Here is a 23,836-nt window from a genome sequence, read left to right as displayed (position 1 = left end):
TATTAAACTCTTACCAGATACATCATTTAGGAATATATTCTCCCATATTATAGGTTGTTGCCTTTTTGTTTTGTTAATGGTGTTTAGTGCTGTTCAGAAGCTTTTTAGTTTGATGTAATCCCACTTGTTTTTGTTTTTGTTTCCCTTGCCCAGAGAGACATACAGAAAAAAACTACTTGGGCTTATTATGTTCAAGTGATTTTTGTCAGGGAAGGATTCTTAAAAAACTGTGTACATGAGATCCACATTGCATAGTAAGAAGCTATTAAAGTATAAATAAATAGCATCCATGCTACTTGCCTGCCTAAAAGCTTAATGTCTATTATACTCTGACATTGTAATGACTGATGGGGATGCCACAATGCAGAGAAACTCAAGGTTTTACAACCATCAAAAGATTATTAAACTCTGTAAAAAGATAAAAGTAAATGAAAAATTATATAAACCTGAACTTTTCAGATTCTTTACTGACAGATCTTTCAATAAAGATATATCTAAATTTTATTAATCAACATAAACCTTTGGGACAAATAGAAATAGACTGCTAACTGAAATTATACAAGGAGACGAGGCTGTACCTTATCCATAATCAACAAGAGCAAGAAATGTGTCTCAAACGGTTCAAGTTTTGATACTTGAATATAAACTTAGGATAAGCAGGTTGTACTAGTTACTGTAAAACACAGTCTTGCTTACTCTAGTATATTTTAAGGCAAATAGTCCCTCCTTAATGTTAAGCAATAGAGCACTGAAGAAGATAAAAATAATGGCCACTATTTTATGGAATGTTTTTAGTGTTCACTTTTTGTTTTCTTCTCACTTAAACCTAACAAAAACATATACTCCATATTGTACAATTTATAAGGGGTAGAACTGAAGTTCAATTCAGATCTCTTCCAAACTAAAGCTCATGGTCTTGACTCTAAAGTTATCCTGCAACCAAAAGAATAAAAACATATACTGTGCATCATATATAAAGAATCCATGAAGGAATCCTCATCAGAAATGACATTATCAAGTTCTATTACTAAAAACGAAGCACCAGACACGAAAACATTTTTTTGCTTAATATTTTTAGAACTAATCCCCCTTGCTGCCCCACAAAGTCCAATCCTTTGGACTCCATGAGCTCCAAACAGTATTAAGAAAATGATAAAGTAATGAACACCGATGTTTCAATCATTCACAGGATTTTCAACAGGGAATATAAAAATGTGATACATGTTAGAAAACTTTCTTAAAAATGACACCTACAATACAGTTATACTCTGAGAGCTTCTAGCCTCATTGCAAGCTAAACCATAACATGAACAAACTGTATACTGACTTCTTAAAGATGCCTTAAAGTTCTCTTAAGACAAAAAATGTGTTGAACATATTTCTGCTCCATAGCGAGGATCACCATGCAAACTGATTTCAAAATTCTTTAATAGTCCAGAGAAACAGACATATTTAAAACTCTGTTGTTTCTGTTCACAGCAACCAATTCTATTTCCTTCTCTATCAAGTATCCCCAACTTTTCTCCTTCTTATCAAATACCAATATTTAGTATGTACTATGTGTCAAGCTCTATGATATGTACTTTGCACTGTATCATTTATTCCTTTATACAGTCCTACAAAGTAAGAAGTAGTATATCATAACCATTTTATAAATAAAGAAAAGGAGACAACTGCGTCAAGTTACACTGCTAGCAAGTGACAAATACTGGATTCCAATCCAGGCCTGTCTCACTAGAGAGCCCTTGCTCTTAAACACTAAACAATGAGAGCCAGTCAGAACCCCTGAAATTACCTAGTCTCAAATCCTCATTTTACAGAAAAAGAGCTTAAGTGGCATGTTTAAGGTTACAACTTAATCACTGTCAGTCATGGCTAAAATCCAGGGCTTGCTTTCCTGGATGCTCCTTCTACTACCCCAGATAGCGTTTTATGAAAATTGAAACATAGAAATACATTCTGATTTCCTACACATACAAGGATTTCCATAAACCGTCTAGCTGACTCATTGTACAATGCTTAGGAGATGCTCCCTGATTTCTATGAAGCCTCTAAAACCTGCCAACTATTATAATTATGGCTAATGTGCAATGATAAACATTTTTAAACTAAATGACAACATAATCTGTCTTGCCAGTGGATTTTAGCCCCAGACAATTTCGCTATGGATTCAGTGTGACCAAAGAAACGACAGTAGAACGTTCTTGGGGTAAAAGGGTTTATTACCCGGCTTGCTCTCCTGGTGGTAGGCTGAGTACTGGCATCTCTGCCTCCACCCAGAGCACTGGGCCATGCTCTCTATATAGTGCAATAATAGCTTGTTGCCTACAGGTGTGGAAGCAGTAGCCTAGCAACAGACCAGTTACATCATCAAGTAGTTTAAGTTCAGTGAGGATCCTGCCCATAGAAACCCCAACTTCCCCACATAATCCTTAATTTGCTAAGGGTTCTTAGTATTACTGGATCAATGATACTTTTCCCTTCATTTTTAATATGACTTGTGATCATTCTTTAGTACACGGGTTCTCAAACTTGGTTCCATATTGTAATCACCATGGTGCTTTTAAAATGCCCAGTGCCCAGGCAATATCCCAGAGTAATAAAATTGTAAACTCTGGTGGGACCTGGGCATCAGTACTTTTTAAAACTCTCAGGTGATTCCAATATGGAACCAAGTTTGAGAACTAGGGCTTTAATAATTATTCAAATTTTAAAATATATTTCAAAAATTGGAGAAAAACCTAAGAGATAACTTAGATTAAAAAAAAAAACTCTCAAATCATAGAACACCAGCTTCAGTTATTTAAACAAAATCCTTTCAACTGATGCTACCTAGAAATACACACAAATCCTTAAACTCCCACATACAAAGAGTAACCGGAGCTACCAGCCAAAATGAACTCATGATCATAGACATGCACTCGTTATTGTTTCCATGCGTGGATCAGAGAGCAACAAACCAGAATACAGCAAATCACACTCACAAATTAACTGATTGCCACTCTTTTTACAAAGCTAATTCTAAGAGGTTTCTTCCTTGATTGAAATAATTTGACCTGACTGACCTAATGATTTACATCATTAGTAAATAAAAACTGGGGGCATTTTACAAGCATGTTTAAACATCACAAGTTTTGTATGCCATAATAGAAGACAATGTGATTGATTACTTATGGGGTCAAATGACCAATCAAGAGAGGATTTTAATCACCGTGAATAAGAAAATAACAATTAAAATAAAATCAATGAACTTGTTAATTGTTCTTTCTAGTTATTAAAAACAGTTATGATAAGTATTTGTATTTCTTACTTTTATCAGAGTATAATTAGCCCATTTTTAAAATCTTTTGCAATTCTCTGTTCCTTTATGGAAAATTATGCTTTTGCCCTGACCTTGACTATTTTTAGTCCCAACTACATTGTAAATTGGCAAAGCTGAGTACTTCTCAGTAGTTGTTTTAAAATTTGACTGAAATGAACCCACATTAAAATATTTATTTTTTAATAATTATGTTGTGCTCTCATGGCATTTGATAAAATTCTTAATATTTCAAAACTAATTATTCTGAGCCAAGCATAATTCAGCAGAAAAAAATATCTACTTACAGGTATCATCCAGTTAGCCAGATCACCATATTTGGAAACCTGCATTGCTCCTAGCATTGTTAGATTGACATGGCCCCTGAGAAAGAAAAAGGAGATACAAAGCAAACTTTACAAGGTTTATGTTCCATTTGCTTGAAATTGCCAGCAATTAAGTAATTCTATATCCAACAAAACATATTTGCTTTCCTCCACCCGACACCTGATTTCCAAATAGGTCAGCTCAAGCTGATGTAGAACCATTAAGAGTTCTTTAGAAAAATTACAGCCTACATTGTCTCCAAAAACAAATTAAGAACAGGTGTACACAGTGAGTTTGTTTCCTTCAGTAAGGAAGAATATGGCTGGACTTGAAGGCAAACACTAGCTAGAGAATGAAAACACAGCATCCTCAAAAAGAACTTAATGTTTACTTCAGGAGAGTTGACACACAGATACACATTCATGCAGGGGGAGGGGTTATTTTACTAATAGTGGGCTGCATGTTCCAATTCCCAACATTCAATGTGAGTAACTTTGTGTCTTGGGGCAGCCAAGCAAGCCCATGACCATTTGCTGGTTGGGAGATGCGGCTGTTTCAGTCTTGCCAGCACACTCAGGGGATGACTCAGCTCATTCCACACCATGTGAAACACAAGGGGCTCCGTTATTACATACCCTCTAATCATCGCAAATGATTCATCACTGGAGAAATAAGAGGCTCCTGGAAGAACAGTAACCGTTTCCTTGCCTAAACACACACACACAAGAAAGAAGCAAAAACAGGAAAGAGAAGTCTTTTAGATTTGTGAGAGTGACCTGTACCTCCTCTGTTTCCTAAAGAACTAAGACTTCCTTAACCAAAATGCAGTGGCAATAAGGGTGCAGGGGACACTGTGTGAACCATCCACCCTATGAAGAGGAGCATTTTGTCATTAACATGGTTCAGATTTGTTCTTGCATGGTGATAATAACAAGCAGAGCAACTTTTAACTTTACTAGCTGTGGATAAAATGAGAGTTCCTGGGGCCAGGATTCTCACCTGGCCCTAGATGACTAGCTCACTGCACACATGTGGGCAATACATGGCTGTTGACTCTATATAAAGAGTTCCACCCAGTGCTCTGGGCACGACACAGTGGCAGGGCTGCAAAGCTGCAGGAGAGCAGAGCAAAGGCTGGAGTGGTGGCAGCACTGAGGACAGACCCAGAGGATGGCTGTGTGGGACGAGTGTGCAGGGAGGCCCAGAGGATGGCTGTGTGGTACAGCTGTGCAGAGAACCCCAGAGGACAGCTGTGTGGACAGAGGGGCCCAGAGGCAGAGACTGGCTTGCTGCATACAGACTCACTCTGAGTGAATGGGATTCTAGTGACTGATCTGCCACCTGGAAATAAAGTTGGGTATAACCCTTTTACCCCAAAGAGCATTTTGCTGTCAGTTTCTTTGGTCACATCGAATCCATAGCGAACTTGCCCGGGGCTGAAACCCGGGGCTGGCAAGACACTAGTGCTCTGAAAATCTCTACAGTGCATTCCCCTATTGCCTATACACATTCCCACCTCCCACTAGCTTCACTCCCACTACAAGCCACTGCTGAATGCTAATGGCAGTGACAAGGAAAGGCACTCTTGGTATGTCCTGTCAGAATCCAATGCTACTGCAAGTCACTGGAGCAAACAGACTGTGAAATAAACATGAAGAAATGCAATACTGAAGGGACTGACACAAGAGATTGTAGATAAAGTGAAGGTCCCTGAGGCCAGGATCCTCACCTGAACCTAAACTACTTGATGATGTAACTGGCCTGCTGCTAGGTTACTGCCTTCCGCCCAGTAGGCAATAGGCTCTTATTGACTGAGTCAATATATAAAGAGCTCTGCCCACTACTCTGGGGGAAGGCAGAGATGGAGGAGGACTACAAACCTGCAGACCACTGGATGCAGACGTAATTCTAGTGCTCGACCTATAGGTGGGAGAACAAGCCAGGTAAGAAACCCTTTCATCCCAAGAACGTTCCATTGTCATTCCTCAGTCTCACTGAATCCATAGTGAACTTGCCTGGGGCTGAAACCCACTGGCAAGACAAGATGCTCCTCAGATATTTCTTAAAATCAACAAAGAATCTAGAAAAAGAGGTCCTACCTAATTTTTAACGTCATTAGGCCTGAATCTCTTCTTCCGATCTCCCTCTCTCTGCAGCATCTTTCCTCTCTCACTCCTGTAAATTTCTATTAAAACCAAATGACTTTGATGAGATCCAAAAAAAACATCCTAATACTGGGCCAATGTATTTAATGTTAACTTCCAAGAGAACCCCAAACCTACCTCTCACAATAAAAGTTCAGAACTAGAAAAAGATCTTCAAGGTCATCCAGTCCCCACACAATCAGTATCACCTGACTCCTATCTAACCTGCTTTCTTCTTGTGATCTACTTCCTGTCTGTTCAGAAGGTTCAAGTGCCCAGGAGATGTGTCTGACCTCAGCCAGAAAAGTGCAAAACATCAGTCAACTGTATGAGAACACCCATGCATTACCCCAGTATAATAGAGCAGACAAAAAGAAGAGTAAAAAAAGTTGTGATTCCAAGATTAGAATACAGAAAATCTCCTGGATGATAACAAGACCAGAGTGGTCTGAACATTTCCAGTTCTGCAAGACGGCTGTACCCTCAGCTTCTCAAGTCTTGCCTGAAAGCCAACTTCTCCATCATAGTTCCCCTCCCCCCATTTCAAGCTCAAGTATAGACTCTTTATATCATGCTGAAATATTTATTTCCCAAAGGAGTTTGATTCCAAACAAAGGAACACTTTCACATCTTTCAAAGTCCCATAAATCTGAAAAGTTTTAGAAAACACTTTTACATGTTAGTTGGGGCTTTCAGACAGCATATAAGAGTTGGAAGATTAAATGAAATAATGCATGTAAAGTCCTCATTCAAGTATCTGGCTGTGGGGAAAACTGAAGTTCCTATGGCCAGGATTCTCCCCTGAACCTAAACTATTTGATGATGTAACTGGCCTGTTGCTAGGCTACTGCTTCCACCCTGTAGGCAATAAGCTATTATTGACTGAGTCAATATCTGGGTGGAGTCAGAGACAAGGATTACAGACCTGCAGACTGTTGGATGCAAACGTAATTGTAATTCTAGTGCTCAACCTATCAGCGGGAGAACAAGCTGGGTAATAAACCCCTTTACCCCAAGAATGTTCCATTGTCATTCGTCAGTCTCACTGAATCCATGGTGAACTTGCCCAGGGCTGAAACCCATTGGCAAGACACTGGCACAGAGAAAGGGCTCCATAAAATTAGCTGTTGTTATTGTCAAGGGTATTATTCCTACTCCATACCTACTTATAAAAAGACACAATGCCATCACTCTTCTGTGTGGAGAGGCAAAAAGGATGAGTTTGTAGGACACAAAAGCAGTGAAACCTGAAAATCTCAACTCTTTGTTTTCTCTGTGCTAAATCACAATGATTTCCAAAGGCCAATGTCCGTGGGTTGATAGCACACAGAAGGCATTATTTACCACTTTACAGGAAATTTGGAGATCAGGGAGGAGAGCTTTGGCTCTCCCCGTGTGATTTATGGAGCAGAATTTAATAAGGAGCCCACAAAACAACTCTCAGGAAGGAAAGACTGTTAGGCACCTGCTCATACATTCTGGCATCTTGTAAACTAAATTCTTTGGAAGCAAAGTTAATTTTCAGTATTTTTAAACATCCAGTATCTAAACAAAAATAAATATCCTAAAGGTGAATCCATGGTTTTCAAATACAAAGTCCAAATTTGGTCAAGAAATAACTGTAATCAATAATACAATTAATATCTTAAAGAGCTTTCTTATTTAGCTATTTCTGATTGATTTCTCTGTCCTCTAATTTTTCTCTGTACATCTAGATCCCTTCAAAATATTTGGGCAATAAAATTATTCAATTTTATAGTTACAGAGTCCTTTCGCTCATGATTTAACATGCCATTCACTTGATTATCAAACAAATGTCTGCTATGTGCCTTAAATAGTGTTCAAGATGTCCTAAACTAATGGTTCTCAAACTTTAACAACCATCTGAATCACATGGAAGGTCTACAGAAAGGCAGATTGCTGAGCTTAACTCCCAGAGTTTGTAATTCTGTAAGCATGTGGTGGGGCCTGAGAATTTCCATTTCTAACAAGACCTTGATAGTGATGCTAACACTGTAGATCTAACCACACTTCAAGAACCACTGCCCTAAGCAAAAGGAATACACTATCCAGCGCGAGAGGAATATATACAAATAATTCCAAGGCAAAATGTGGCATGTTTCTGAGAGACCCTAGATGTGCTGTGGGTTCAAAGGAGGGACATCCCTGAGCTACAGAAGGGTCTGGAGAACACAAATGAACTGGGGCTTGAAAGACAGGTAATGCATTCCAACAGGAAGTTACTATTAGGAAGATGGGGATGAAAAAGAAAGGGGACAGAACAAAAATCTGGTGAAGGGCACAGGCAGAGCAAAGGCATGGAGGAAGGAAAGCATGAATCATGATCAGAACAGACCCAGCTGCCCAGTACTGGTGGACACAGGAGTCCTTAAATGGTGCAGTGAAAGATAAAGCTGGAAAGGTCAACTGCAGCTATTAGATGGATCTTGAATGCTGTACTATTTGTACTTTAGTCTGCAGGCCTGTGATTCTTCAAATATGGCACATTGACTTCTAGAGCAGACACTACTGACATTTGGGTCTGGAGAACTCTTTGAGAGGGATTGTTCTGGTTATTGTAGTATATTTACTGGCCTCTACCCACTAGATGCCAATAACACTGGCCATCGAAAATGTCTTCAGACATTGTGAAATGTCCCCAAGGGAGTAAAATCACCCCCCCTTGCCCACTGAGAACCACTGCTCTAGAGGCACATGACAGGGGTCAGGGATATTTATAGGCCATGAGATTACAATGGTGGTTCTTTCTAAAGCAGTTTTAATCAGAGGTTAAGTCTTTAAAAAACATTTGTATATTAAAATGAGAAAACAATATTAAGAAATAGAGAAGAATGCAAAATGTACATTAATATGAAAGCTAAAACATGAGACTTACTAGAAATTTCACAATTGCATTGGGATATTGCAAGTCTTCACAGGACCCCTGAAATATCTGTAAAACTCAGGTTATCAGTGGCTGTAACTCAGTTGTGTAAAGAAAAAGGCTAGAGACTAGGAATAGGAGACTGTGTGTGAATCCAGTCCCCAGCAATGCGATCTTGAGCACATCACTTTACTTTCTGGGCCTTTGTTTCCAAATTTGTGTAACAAGTTTTTAATTATAGTTCAAATGGGATAATACCCACTGTGAAAATACACAATGTGTACACTGCAAAAAAGTATATTGTAAACTAGAGCTATACAGGTGGTAATTCATTTTTAAATAACCATGGGAGATTATTTAGAAAAAGGAGCTTTAGAAATAGTTGTATTATTATTTTAAAATTTTAGTATACTAATTATATCTAGAAACAATTCTTTGTATTCATTCCAAGGGATTTCTATAAAAATCCTTCCAAAATAACACAAACAATGGCCTGAACTTCCAGGTAATTTCCAAGTTTGGGGAATTGAGGAAACCACCAATTTGTGTCTGGATTCTCTAGCTCAAACTGTTTCCTCCATAATTTAGACAGCATCAAAATCAAAAGCATCATAAACCCCAAAGAGGATTCTGATAAGAGTTAGAATGTTATTAAACAGATTTGCAGCTTGGCTTCCCAAAAGCAGTGAATTCTTGCTTTACAAAGCAGTTTAAGATTAGACATGGTATTTCAGAAGCTGAAATATAAAACTGATGGCTTCATTAGGATTGAGCTACTTTTAAGCTCAATGGAATCAGAAACGCCTACTGTCCAAAAGTGTCATTGAAAAGATTAACTCCTTTTCCAAGGAAAGTAGGTTTTATAAACCCAAGCTTGAAATTTGGAAAATGGAGCTATTCATTTTGCAAATACCTCACTAACATCATAAATTAATTGAACCAAGCGGCAAATATTTTCACAGATCAATGAGCTACTGCTAAAGGGTACAGTACAATTAAATTATAGCCTTGGTTAAATGTCATTGCTTTATCACAGTGGGCCTTTCAGAGTTGAGTTGTGTTAACTAATTCAACTATTCAACCAGAAGCTGTTTTGCTTCCAAAAATTCTAAGTATCAAACATCAATTCTACTTGGCAGCTGACCTTTATGTTCAGCTCATATTGCTTCTTTTGAGATTTGCATGTACTATTTTTAAATGTGAAGTAAGAATAATACTTTTCCAGGGGTTGAGTGAATAGGAGTAAAGGAAGGGTAAAGAAAATCATGCTGTAATATAAAAATCAGCTTCTTATGGGAAGCCCCATTCTAAGGATAATCTTCAGCCCCAACATGGAGCCAGTGTTGCTTCAAGCCTGGGCAGTGGCAATGGCCAAAAGGTCTGGTCTGTTTGTCCTCCTCTAGGCTGTCTCTATATGTGACTCTATGTCTCAGTCAAATAAAAAGCTAATAATAAAAGGCAAAGCATATCAATGTGGAACAAAGGAGAAGAGATTGTATGTATTACTCACATCCCTGGGTCATACTTAGTGGCAGAGTACCTGCCCCTGAAACTCTGAAGGATGTTCACCTGCTCTGATTACAACCATAGGGCAGTATCACCCAGAATAAAAACCCCAGGGTATCTTTTCTCTTCACCACTATGGGTCCATTCCCCATCCTTCTCATCATGAGAAAGCCGACTTATTTCAATTTGGGACTGGCCAATGGGAGGTACAAGCAGGAGACCCAGAACAGGAGGCCCCTACCCCTCACACTCACCCAGGTTTCTGGAAGATGGCTATGTTTCTCTACCAAGGGAAATAGTTTCTGTTAGGTGGCCTTCTCCCAGAGCTGACCCTTTAAGCTCAGGGTGATAATAACTCCCTGTAGTGCTTCACCATTCTTTCCTGGTTTCCTATAATCCCATTCACAGTCTTGTAACATGTTCCTTCCTTTACTTCTCATTACCCCATTTGAGAGTGCTCTCTATGCATAGCCAGCACCCTGACTGATGAACCCATCAGAGCTCTTGTCATCATATATAATTTCTCCTTGATCTTAAGTCTGCCCTAAATAAGGAGAGAGCTCTGACAAGCAAGCCAAGCAAAGTGGGACCTAAAAAGTCTTATTTTCTTTCCTCAATGGAAAATACAGCATAGCACTTTCCGAAAGAGACAAAAAACTCAAGCCCAACTCCTTACTATTATTCAGCATAGAACTAAATTAATAGCAAAGGAAATGCTGGAAAAACCTGTAATGAGTGAGTTACCTGCATTAATTAGATCTGCATCCACTTCATTTTGTAATGGATATGGACCCTGTCAAATAAAGCACATATTCAATTAGTAAAAGAAGCTTCTCACAGAATCATATACTATAATAAAGAACTATAATTTAAATAACTTCTCTAAAAGCCCTATGAAAGTATCATCAAAAGCCTGGAGGTGAACTTTTAAAAATTAATTCTGATGTGTATATGGCAATTTCTCACTGATTAGCCTTCTCACCCTAATAACTGTGATAGGATAAATAAAACATTTCTAAAAATTACCTGAGTTTGAAAGAAATGTTAAGCTATCAGAAATATAGGTCAGTAAATTAAAAAGTAATCATTTAGTACCTATTATGCAGCCATTACTCATAAATCTCCCTGGTAGTATCAATGAATACAAACCAAATGGTTGCCTGATTTGGCTTGATTGTTTCATAACATAACATATATCAAATAAAAAGAGAGGAAATGGAAAAAGGAAAAAGAAAAAAATGCATAAAATAAAGCCAAGAATGAGGAAGTACTGGCTGTGAAATTTTAATGTACTTTCAAAAAGAGGGACCAAAAATTAATCCTTTATGTAAACTCAAGTGGCAACTAATGTTTTAGACCTATGTAAATTTTCCTTTAGACATGGACTATGGGTAATTCACATCAACTTATTTCCTTTGTCTTCAAAATTAGGCAATCAGTCTCTCTATGTAACCCTGAAGGTGCTTCAAAGATGTGAGTCTTTGCAATATGAATCTGCTTTTATCAAGATTCATTTCACTCTTGTGTTTTTGAAAATGGTCATAATTATTGCCTTAATCAGTATCAACTACATGCTCATGATCGTTATTTATATTTCAAATACTGATACACATTTTACATATGCACACTTTTATTGCATTAACAATTAAGATCTACTGAGAAACAATAAAAGATTAGGAATATTACAAATTGGCAAGCTATAAATCTCTGCTATAGTTAACAATTAAATAAAAAATGTCATCTGGGAAACAAAAGTATTTCTTAAATTAAAATACTGAATAAAAAGCATTGCTGAATTCTATAAGAGTATTGAGGTCATCTGGAAGATTAATCTTGAGGAAGAGAAAATTCTACTCTTTTGAACAATATGGCCTCAAAATGAAAATTAGTGGAGAAGAACATTTTAAATTAACAGTTGTCAAAAAATGGCCCCATCCTGAAGTAGAAATCTTACTCTTCAGTTTCTCATTCAGATCCTTATAGACTTATTTAATGTAGAATTATTAATGACCTTCATTATCTTATCCAACCACACAAAAGTTAAAAACAGCTAACTAAACAGGGCTATCTGTGAAGGCTACCTGATGCAGGTACAAGAGGAGAGATGGAAGCCGATAAACTGACAGACAAGGAGCAGTCAGAAAGTTCACAAACTCAGGAAACGACTATCTACTACACAAAATACAACACTACATGCTCACAATTACTACTGTTTTATGGGAAAAGTTAAATACTTCCTTATGATGATAAGAAAAATAAGATTGGGAACTTTAAGCTAAGAACTGTCAGCTAAGAAAAGACTTCACATTACAGAATATCTTGCTCTCCATCAAGACTGAAAGAATAAGACTTTAATTTCTGTCTTACCAAACCCAGGACTCCATTTTCACTTTGCAGATGAACAGTGATATCTGGGTTGATGAAGTTGCTGGCCAGAAGTGGGATTCCTATGCCTAAATTAGCTGGTAAAAAAGATGTTAAGGTCCAGGGTAGAAAAGGTAGACAGACTGTGCCATAAATCTTCTCCAACTACAAATCTAAACAAGAACAGAAGCCTTCTTTAAAAGTACTTGCTCCAAATGTAACCACTGAATGAATGCATTCTCCCATCATCCTCTAGGCATTTTTCTGTAATTAAAAAAAAAAAAGAAAATCTCTAATCACAGCTTTTCAATACCATTAATATGCTTTCCTATAAAGATATCAAAGTGTTGACTTTAGAAGACTAGCCAAGATATTATATTTATTGTAAGACACATCTTATTTTCATTTATGTGCTTAGCAAATTTGGACTGATATATTATGACTTATTATGACTGATGTATTATCAATCATGACTTGTCCTTTATTTAAAAGCAGTTTCAGGGAACATCTCTCTCCTTGCTAAATGGGATGCTGCCCAACTCATGAATTGCTCAAGAAAGCCAATTAAAACTTTAAATTAAAAATAAATAAAAGTAATTTTTACTATTCAAAACACTAAAAATAAAAATGATTTAATATTCTAAAAAAGAGCTGCTATTTTTGCATTTAAAAAAACTTTACTGATAATATCAAAATGTCCACTTAAGAGTACACTGATTCCTTTGGTTCACTGTGATACATTCATTGGTAACTGAATCTTCTCTGAGACACAGAGAGGAAGGGGGGGGATGTTTAAGTTTCAGAGAATATAACTGAAATAGTATAAAAAATAGCTGAGCTAAGACATCAAAGGCCTTCTTCCTTGAATTACCAAAAGAGGGTCCTGATATGCATGCAGATTGTGAATTTAATCCTGCCTCTCAGCACAAAGGAGGCTGACAGGTACTCTGATCTGCAACTGCTGTCCATGCTGTCCACAACCGCTGCACACTAGAGACCTTGCCAGAATTAGCGCAAAGAATGATGGCACCCTAAGGAGATTCTAATAACAGTGAGACCTTTATGAATCAAGGCCAGAAAAATATAAAGTTTATATACACTGCCATATTATAGACTACAAAGGCTATTGTGCAAAGACTCAATGAACCAGGACGCTGCTTGTCAGTTACAGTAAGTCTATGAAGCTATATGATGAGAGTTACTTGGTTCGCCCCTTATTGTATCGCAATCTACTGCACTGTTAATATACTTCATTTTATGCAGTAAGGCACAGAACATACTGAGATATCGACTTCATTCTGAGCAAGTATTTTCAGGTAAGGGCAACTCAAATTACAAGCTTTATATCTAAATTCTTTTGTAATATTCTGTACTTTGCTTAGTTTTTTTACTAATACTTCTTAGTGGGTCAAATGCCAGGGAGAAAAAAGTCTATGTACTTTGGGTTGAAGGAGAATAAGTAATATGGAAAGACCTTTCATACGAACTGACTTGCAAGTATTTCTCATAGGCAATACCATAACGGTGTATTAAGTATACCTATAAGCTATTACCATCAAAAATTAGTGCTATCATATAGTCAGTGTTTAAATATCAATGGGAAGCCAACAGACTGGAGCAAGAAGAAACCCGAGGCCAGGTTTCACCTCCTAAGTTAACTTGCTTGACTTCGTGTCTTACTGATATAGCAGTTAGAAGAAGCACTATCAGATTACATTATATTCTCTTCCCCTATGTGAATTCTCCCCATAACACAAGGTATAAACTGGAAAACAAAGAAAAATGAAGTGGTGGAGGTAAAAGGAAAGTAGAAAAAGAGCTCTCCCAGTCAGTATCAGTTTGAAAGATGATATTCAGGAACTAGGGAAGCTCCCAGAATGAAGAAACCTGTCACATTTCTCATTGTTCCTGTCCTAGGTCTCTTAAGTACAGCTTTACTGTATTGCCAGTTCAACAAACATTTATTTTATTGTACACTATTAGTATTTATACATATTGTTTGTATTATATAGTTCAACAATTGATGTCTCAAAAATTAGCAAAATAGCAAATAAACTCACTGTTATTTAAACACATTCAAAATCCAAATATTAATTGTACTAATTATCTCTACCCACCTCTTTTTAAATAAAGTATCTAAATCAGAACTTTAGTCATTCACTGAACATACTTATAAAACATTAGACATAAAAGGGTACACTCATAAGGTCTTTGTCAAGAGAAACAAGGAGTTGTTAAGAAATTGGATATTGTGTTTTAATGAGGATGCAAATATCAGAACACAGAGAAAGTAAATAGCACTGGTTATAACTAGTACTTCTGAGATTTGAAATCCTCATCTTGGGTAATCTCTTTTCTTAACTGCTAGCCAAATACCAAACTGTACTGAAATCCATCATATATTAGAAAATAGCTAAGAAAATTTTGGTTGACATATTGTTTCAAAAGAAGGCAGATTATAATTTCAATGTCATATATTTGTTATCTTTAGGTTACATGCCACACTTTATAAAAACTGACCAGTTGCTTTAAAAGTTACAATGGGTTAGGAAAGAATCACTATGCAGGGGACCAAGTAGCCTGATGAATATGGAAAAAGCAAAGAGCCACATCTTTGCCCAGCCCCAGAAAGACAAAGGATACCATACATGCCGTCCTCAAATTCGAGAGCTGCCCGCTTGATGATACGTTCCCTGACATTATCTCCAGGTTTACCAGATTTGGTTTTTACATCCCCCTCTTTCCGGATTGATAAACGCTTTAAAATAAACAAAAATAAATTATTCATGATTGAGGTATACCTCTATTTATGCCTGTATTTTATCACTGCTGAAATACAAAATTTTACCAGAAAAAAAATTAACTCTCTCCTATTAGTATTATGAAGGAACTCTACAATATAACAGTTTTTGAAAAGATAAATACAGATGACATTTGATGACAGAAATAATTCTTCAGAAAGTAAGTGAAAGGTCAAATCTGTTTGAAGAGAAAGATATACGTGCTCTGCCTCTTTGAAGCAAAAAATCCCTGTTATTGTCACACCGACTGCTACTACTACTACTCTAAGAATCCGGTGACTGGATCCTCCTCAGGTGGAGGAATAGAGCCAGAACAGAAGGGAACAGCCCTGGGAGTGAATCTGCAGGTCACCAGATGCATCTATTAGGTGCTGCCGCCAATCGCCTGTTTCTACCTCCAGAGTCTACTCTGGCTTTGCTAGAGCAACGCAGCAACTGCACAAACATGAAGACACCAGCCAGGAGATTCTTTCCAGATTTGTGAATGTCCCATCCTTTCTCCCTAGCCCTCTAACACTGCAGAATATCTTTCTGTTTGATGTCCACAGGGTAGAGGGTATCTCTGATTCCCTGATATCTTCTACTACATGTCTATTCTGTTGCTGATCCCTAGATACTTCTGAATCTGGGTAGCCGTTCTGGCTCAGCTGGTCCTACTGCACGCTCTCAGGAGCCTTGGAATACCTCCAATGCTTCTGGTAACCACTCCTTGCCCCAATCTCATACTCATCAATTGCCCAGAACCCAACACTAATGGGATATGATATTCTTTCCAGACTCTATAAAGTGAGAAGCAACTTTAAGATAAATAAACGTTGCTGAACAATCACACACCAAGAGACCAACAGGGGTAAAGCCACCAAAGGCCCAAGTATCCTTCACTACCCTGCAGGGCAGCCAGCCAAAACTATGTATCATAAATTAGGACAGATTCAGAAGCCTGGAAGACACAGCTGAGAGATCTTGGTGACACACACTTTGTGAACACAAGGTACTGTTGGGCTGGACACTAACACATACAATCATATCCCCCCCAAGGAGGACACATGATAAGCTCTGACTAAGATCCAAAGCAGGACTTCCTGTTCAGCTCTAATTCCCTATCTTCTGGAATGGCCCCAAGGTCACATATCTCTGGTAATCAGATCCATAAAAACTGACAAAGAACTAAGTCCATTACCTCAATTCTTTTCTCATATTTTTCCCCCTTTATAAGGCGATGTACATATATCTTAGGAATATGGATGTCTTCAGGGGCAAATGATCCAATATCCACAATTTCTTCAACCTAGGCATATAGGAAAAAAAATTTAAATTAAATAGTGGGAGCTTCAGCTGAACATTTTTTGATTTTCACAAAAAGTGAACTATATGCCTCTTTAATGTAGATTGAATATACAATGTAAAAAAAAAAAAAAATGCCTCCCCCACACACTCTCTCTCTCACTTCTAGACCAAAAAAAGAATTCAAATACATGTGCCTGAACATAAAATATAGAACATAAAGCTCTAGAACTTAGTTGTTGCCTAAAACAGCCTCAGTTACAAATTTGTCAAATGGTTTGTCAGTACAGCTGCTTGAACTTTCACAAATTGCAGCTCAACTATGCAAAACTTGAAAGCACATCCTTTAAACCCAGATTTTCAAAATTAATGCAAAATTTATCATATCAAAGACAAAAATCTGTAATAACATCTGCTTGGTCAATTGAAGAGCTTTTTAAATATAGATACAAATGCTATTTGTAACAGTTTTTAATTATTTCTGTTATTAGCTTCATAGGATCGTGACAGAACTGCAATCACTGAAGTGATTTTACTTAAAGACAGATTATTAATTTCAATATGGGAATTCAAAATGGAAATATAAGCTAATAACTAGAAATACTCAATGTGGTTAGAATTAAAGTCATTCGCAGAGCAAAAGGGCATTTTATAGCAATATGAAATGCCCCAAGTTAATCTGCTATTTTAGAACTCATTTTTTAAAGAGGGCAGAAGAAATATTTTACAACAACATTAAAAAAAAAATCAGAATAACAAAAATCAAGAAAAATTAAGGTCAATGTTGTTGGGGTCAAAGAATTACCTTTCTGATGCCAAGAAAAAAATATGAGCCTCAGCTTAATACATACTATTCTCAAAGCAAAGAACCATTTGCTTAAATGAACTGACTTGTACAAGCAGAGCTATACTGAACTTGTGTCCTAAACCTGCTAAGAGTTTACCTAATAAGTAAACTCTCCAGAAGTTTTTGAGGTTAAGTCGCCCTCTTTATTCTACCACATATGTCCACATTCCACACCGAAAGAATACCAGGGATTATAAGAGTCATTTTAGTTGTTGTGCACTGCTCCGAAATAGCTGCAAAAGAACAGACATGGTAGATAAAGCTATCTTCTTCTATGAACAGAAGGATCTGGACCAAAATCAAATAAAAACTCTAAGGAAGTCAGTAAACATGTGGGCTCCAAGCTGACAAAGTGGGTAGAAGCATACCTACCTTCATCCCAGAATGAGTAAGGGAGAGGCAAGAGGACTCCCCTTTACTGTACTCTGCATGTTCCCCTTCTTCTATGCTCTGGTACTTCCTACCCAAGGTGGGGAACAGGTAAAGAGGAAATGGGTGTGGGAAGTGCAGGGCAGCTAAACACTACTGCTACCTCTTCAACTGGTCTGTCAGCCATCAAGGCTCATTCACATTTTTACACTTATTCAAGCCTGCAAAGAGGTTCTTCACTTTAAAATTTTGTTTACACATTCACCCATTATCCTGAGGATATATATATGAAGCCTTATTGTTCATGGAAATATTGGGCATAGCACTTGCTAAAATAATAATGAGTTGGAAACAACCGAAACATTCAACAATGGGATAATGTTAAAATATACAGGGTGCATCCACATGATAAATCAACATTAGGCTCTCACAATATGTAATGACATCTCATAATTCAATGTTTTATAAAAATACAAGATTTTGTATAAATAAATCAATATTTACAGATATGCTCTTTGACCAAATCATTTCTATACCTATAAAAACTGAAAGAAAACATACTGAAAAATTTTATCTCTGGGTGATAGTATTAGTTATTTTTGTTTCATTTTACTTTTATAATCAAGGAGTGAAAACCTATAATTTTTGTAAAGATGCAATAGACACCAAATTAAGCCTTTTCCCAAAGTAGGAAATACGTAAGTGGAGGATGTGATAAATCCTTTATTAGTTAGACATGTACAAAAAGGACATGTTAAAAAGAAAATAGGGACTCCAAGAAAAACTGGTTTCTAAACTCTAAAGCACTTAGACTATGAAATAAATTAAGAAAACCTTTTGCCTATTTTTTTTAAGATAATGAGGATTATTCTGCATGCCTAATGCTGTCTCTAAAGTACTTATCTCTTGCTTAAATTATTGCAACAGCTTCCCAATTGATGTCCCTGCCTTTACCCTTCAACAGGGGCATGAAATATAAAGGAGAAGAAAATAAAAAGTAATACTTCTCACTGAAACCAGAAATGTGAATGGTAACCAATCACTATTTCCACCGAATTAAGACAAAATTTCTTCGTCAAGGGCAATTACATCATGACTTTCACAACAAATAGAATGAAAGAAAGTGTTTTGGTGAAACTTTTGATTAAAAGCAAGAACCTGGTTAAACATAATCAGTTCCATGTTTTGTCATTCTAATATGAATTATTTTCATACTGTATAAAATGCAAGTACAGCATTTGTCACACAGTATCAACACTCAACATTATTAAAAATTCCTATACAAACATCAAAGCTTCCTCAGAGTTGGTTAGCAGAGTTCACAGTAAAGGAAGAAAATATTTGAAGTTCAAACCAAAAGAAGAATATACATGTTTTAGACAATCTGTGAAAAGAGTTAAAAAAAAAAAACTGAAGAGGCAGAACTATCTGGATGACAGCTATGAAAGGGACTGAAGGCCTCTGTGCTAGTTTTGTGTGATCGTGAGAAAGAACAGTAAGAAGGAACCTGTGTGTGGGGAAAAGACTAGTGAGATCAAGTGATAACATTAAAGTCAAAGGAAATCTGAAAAGAAAAAGACTAGTAAAATGAGCACGTTAAAATTTGCAACAACATGGATGGAGCTAGAGGATACTATGCTCAGTGAAATAAGCCAGGTGGAGAAAGACAAGTGCCAAAGATTTCCCTCATTTGTGGAGTATAACAACGAAGCAAAACTGAAGGAACAAAACAGCAGCAGACTCACAGACTCCAAGAAGGGACTAGTGGTTACCAAAGGGGAGGAGTGGGGGTGGGGGGAGAAGGGGATTGAGGGGTGTTATGTTTAGTACACATGGTGTGGGGGTCAAGGGGAAGACAGTGTAGCATAGAGAAGGCAAATATTGAATCTATGCATCTTACTACACTGATGGACAGTGACTGCAATGGGGTACGGGGGGGACTCAATAATATGGGTGAATGTAGTAACCACACATGAAACCTTCATAAGAGTGTATATCAATAATACCTTAATAAAAAAAATTTTTTTTAAAGAACAGATTAAAGAGTAAGTCAAAGTAAAAGCTCACAAGAGCCCTTACTAACAATGCCAGAAATGCACCTTCTGAAATCAGAAGTTGATTAAGAAAGAGAATAAAAAACAAAGAAAAAGCCTAAGTGCAAAGCAATAAGCATATTTAAGTGTCCTTAGATCAAGATGGCGACAAGATCATGATGGAGGAAAGGTAGCTAAGAACACCCCAGATTCTCCTGGCACCATGCACAGTTCTTATGTAGCACCATCTGCTCCATCTAGAAATCCAGACACTTGAGGCTTCTCTAATTAGAACGTATCTTCTGTCATTAGCAGGAAAATAGAGGCTAGCAAATGTTAATTATTATTGATTTGAACTTTATTTTAAAAGGATGCTCTCTCTGCACTACACCATTCCTATTTTATAAATCTGAAAAGTTTTATTTGAAAGCTAGGAGAAGGGTAAGAATACATCCTTAGGTGACAATGTTTTTGTTCTTACTTGGCAAACATTATTTATATCTCAAGTAAGGGAACAGAGGAGCTGCCAGGCAATAACTTTCTGACTTTTTATTTTATTTTAGTGACAATCTCAGTCCATTATAGCCACAAAAATGGGGCCGATGCTGGAGATTGCTGCTGACAAAAGATGCACACCTGCAAACCTTGCTGTGCGCTATGACGTGAGGGCTGCTTGGGAAGCAATGGGAGGAATCACACTGCAGGGTTTTTTCCTGAGTCATTTTAACTTGCAAAACAATTTAGGATGAATGTTCTTCTCTTACCAAGAAATAAGAAAGCAGACAACAACCCACGATAATGTCTAGAATCATAGAAAACAAGTAACACCAAAAAAGCTGTGGAAGACCAGAAACATGAAAGAGGGAAGCAATGAACAATAACAGAAAAAGTTACAAGTTGAGATGCAGGGTTGCTCTTCATGTTAATTTAACCCAAAGAATGGATAAGATGAAGAGGAAATGTGCAGACAAAAGAAGGTCGGCATAAAGGGCATCCTTCTCAAAACTCCAAGGAGCAAAAAAACAATTTAAAAAAGCCGAAGGAGGAGGGGGCAGAAGATGGCGGCGTGAGTAGAGCAGCGGAAATCTCCTCCCAAAACAACATATATCTATGAAAATATAACAAAGACAACCCTTCCTAGAATAAAGACCAGAGGACACAGGACAATATCCAGACCACATCCACACCTGAGAGAACCCAGCGCCTCGCGAAGGGGGTAAGATACAAGCCCCGGCCCCGCGGGAGCCGAGCGCCCCTCCCCCCAGCTCCCGGCGGGAGAAGAGCAGGCAGAGCGGGAGGGAGACGGAGCCCAGGGCTGCCGAACACCCAGCCCCAGCCATCCGGGCCAGAGTGCAGGGCCCTCGATACTGGGAAAACAGGGCAGCAAGAACAGTGAGCAGGCACTGGAGGCTGGGCGACAGAGGACATAAGAAAAGCGCGCGACCATTTTTTTTTTTTTTTGCTTTTTTGCTGCTTTGTTTTGGCGAGCGCTTTTTGGAAGTCTTAAAGGGACAGGGACACCAATATTAGGGAAACAGGGCAGAAAGACCGGTGAGCAGAGGCCTGAGGCTGGCACCGGAGAATAAAGAAAAACGAACGACCACCTTTTTTTTTTTTAATTAAAAAATTTTTTTTTCTTGTTTTTTTTTGTGGTCGTTGTTTTGTTTTGGCGGGTGCTTTTTGGAAGTCTTAAAGGGGCAGGGCGGGCCACTTAATCCAGAGGTAGGGAATCCGGGATCTCTGGGCACCCTAACCCCTGGGCTGCAGGGAGCAGGGAGGCCCCTTACGGAGATAAATAGCCTCCCAGCACCTCCTGCTCCAACGCGACTCCACCATTTTGGAGTAGCTGCCCGAGCCAGGCCACGCCCACAGCAACAGCGGAGATTAACTCCATAGCAGCCGGGCAGGAAGCAGAAACCCTGTCTGCGCGCAGCTGCGCAGCACAAGCCACTAGAGGCCGCTGTTCTCCCAGGAGAGGAGGGCCACAAACCAACAAGAAAGGAAGTCCTTCCAGCCGTCACTCGTCCCAGTTCTGCAGACTATTCCTATCACCATGAAAAGGCAAAGCTACAGGCAGACAAAGATCACAGAGACAACACCAGAGAAGGAGACAGACCTAACCAGTCTTCCTGACAAAGAATTCAAAATAAGAATCATAAACATGCTGACAGAGATGCAGAGAAACACGCAAGAAAAATGGGATGAAGTCCGGAAAGAGATCACAGATGCCAGAAAGGAGATCGCAGAAATGAAACAAACTCTGGAAGGGTTTATAAGCAGAATGGATAGAATGCAAGAGGCCAGTGATGGAATTGAAATCAGAGAACAGGAACGCATGGAAGCTGACATAGAGACAAAAGGATCCCCAGGAATGAAACAATATTAAGAGAACTGTGTGACCAATCTAAAAGGAGCAATATCCGTATTATAGGGGTCCCAGAAGAAGAAGAGAGAGGCAAAGAGATGGAAAGTATCTTAGAAGAAATAATTGCTGAAAACTTCCCCACGCTGGGGGAGGAAGTAATCAAACAGACCACGGAAATACACAGAACCCCCAACAGAAAGGATCCAAGAAGGGCAACACCAAGACACATAATAATTAAAATGGCAAAGATCAAGGACAAGGAAAGAGTGTTAAAGGCAGCTAGAGAGAGGAGGGTCACCTATAAGGGGAAGCCCATTAGGCTAACGTCAGATTTCTCAACGGAAACCCTATAGGCCAGAAGAGAATGGCATGATATATTTAATACAATGAAACAGAAGGGCCTTGAACCAAGGATACTGTATCCAGCACGACTATCATTCAAATATGACGGTGGGATTAAACAATTCCCAGACAAACAAAAGCTGAGGGAATTTGCTTTCCACAAACCACCTCTACAGGACATCTTACAGGGACTGCTCTAGATGGGAGCACTCCTAGAAAGAGCACAGCACAAAACACCCAACATATGAAGAATCGAGGAGGAGGAACAAGAAGGGAGAGAAGAAAAGAATCTCCAGACAGTGTATATAACAGCTCAATAAGCGAGCTAAGTTAGGCAGTAAGATACTAAAGAGGCTAACCTTGAACCTTTGGTAACCACGAATTTAAAGCCTGCAATGGCAATAAGTACATATCTTTCAATAGTCACCCTAAATGTTAATGGGTTGAATGCACCAATCAAAAGACACAGAGTAACAGAATGGATAAAAAAGCAAGACCCATCTATATGCTGCTTACAAGAAACTCACCTCAAACCCAAAGACATGTACAGACTAAAAGTCAAGGGATGGAAAAACATATTTCAAGCAAACAACAGTGAGAAGAAAGCAGGGGTTGCAGTACTAATATCAGACAAAATAGACTTCAAAACAAAGAAAGTAACAAGAGATAAAGAAGGACACTACATAATGATAAAGGGCTCAGTCAAACAAGAAGATATAACCATTCTAAATATATATGCACCCAACACAGGAGCACCAGCATACGTGAAACAAATACTAACAGAACTAAAGGGGGATATAGACTGCAATGCATTCATTCTAGGAGACTTCAACACACCACTCACCCCAAAGGATAGATCCACTGGGCAGAAAATAAGTAAGGACACGGAAGCACTGAACAACACAGTAGAGCAGATGGACCTAATAGACATCTATAGAACTCTACATCCAAAAGCAGCGGGATATACATTCTTCTCAAGTGCACATGGAACATTCTCCAGAATAGACCACATACTAGGCCACAAAAAGAGCCTCAGAAAATTCCAAAAGATTGAAATCCTACCAAACAAACTTTTCAGACCACAAAGGCATAAAACTAGAAATTAACTGTACAAAGAAAGCAAAGAGGCTCACAAACACATGGAGGCTTAACAACACGCTCCTAAATAATCAATGGATCAATGACCAAATCAAAATGGAGATCCAGCAATATATGGAAACAAATGACAACAACAACACTAAGCCCCAACTTCTGTGGGACACAGCAAAAGCA

The 23,836-nt window shown here is 38.1% G+C and overlaps 1 protein-coding gene across 1 annotated transcript in view; it reads right to left on the bottom strand.

Annotated features, from left to right (window-relative positions):
* OXCT1 (3-oxoacid CoA-transferase 1) overlaps positions 1-23,836 on the bottom strand; it is a 151,507-nt gene that overhangs the window by 59,220 nt on the left and 68,451 nt on the right. Inside the window, exons 8-13 of the mRNA XM_036910883.2 lie at positions 16,505-16,612; positions 15,167-15,281; positions 12,527-12,621; positions 10,904-10,952; positions 4,261-4,333; positions 3,607-3,682 (exon numbers count right to left, since the gene is read on the bottom strand). Of these exons, the coding sequence (XP_036766778.2) occupies positions 3,607-3,682; positions 4,261-4,333; positions 10,904-10,952; positions 12,527-12,621; positions 15,167-15,281; positions 16,505-16,612 (516 nt within the window). The remainder of the gene's footprint in view (positions 1-3,606; positions 3,683-4,260; positions 4,334-10,903; positions 10,953-12,526; positions 12,622-15,166; positions 15,282-16,504; positions 16,613-23,836) is intronic.

Source organism: Manis pentadactyla, chromosome 2 (genome assembly GCF_030020395.1).
Source record: "Manis pentadactyla isolate mManPen7 chromosome 2, mManPen7.hap1, whole genome shotgun sequence".
Classification (NCBI taxonomy): Eukaryota; Metazoa; Chordata; class Mammalia; order Pholidota; family Manidae; genus Manis; species Manis pentadactyla.
The sequence above is the reverse complement of the archived record's forward strand: the minus strand, read 5'-3'. Positions and strand labels throughout refer to the sequence as shown.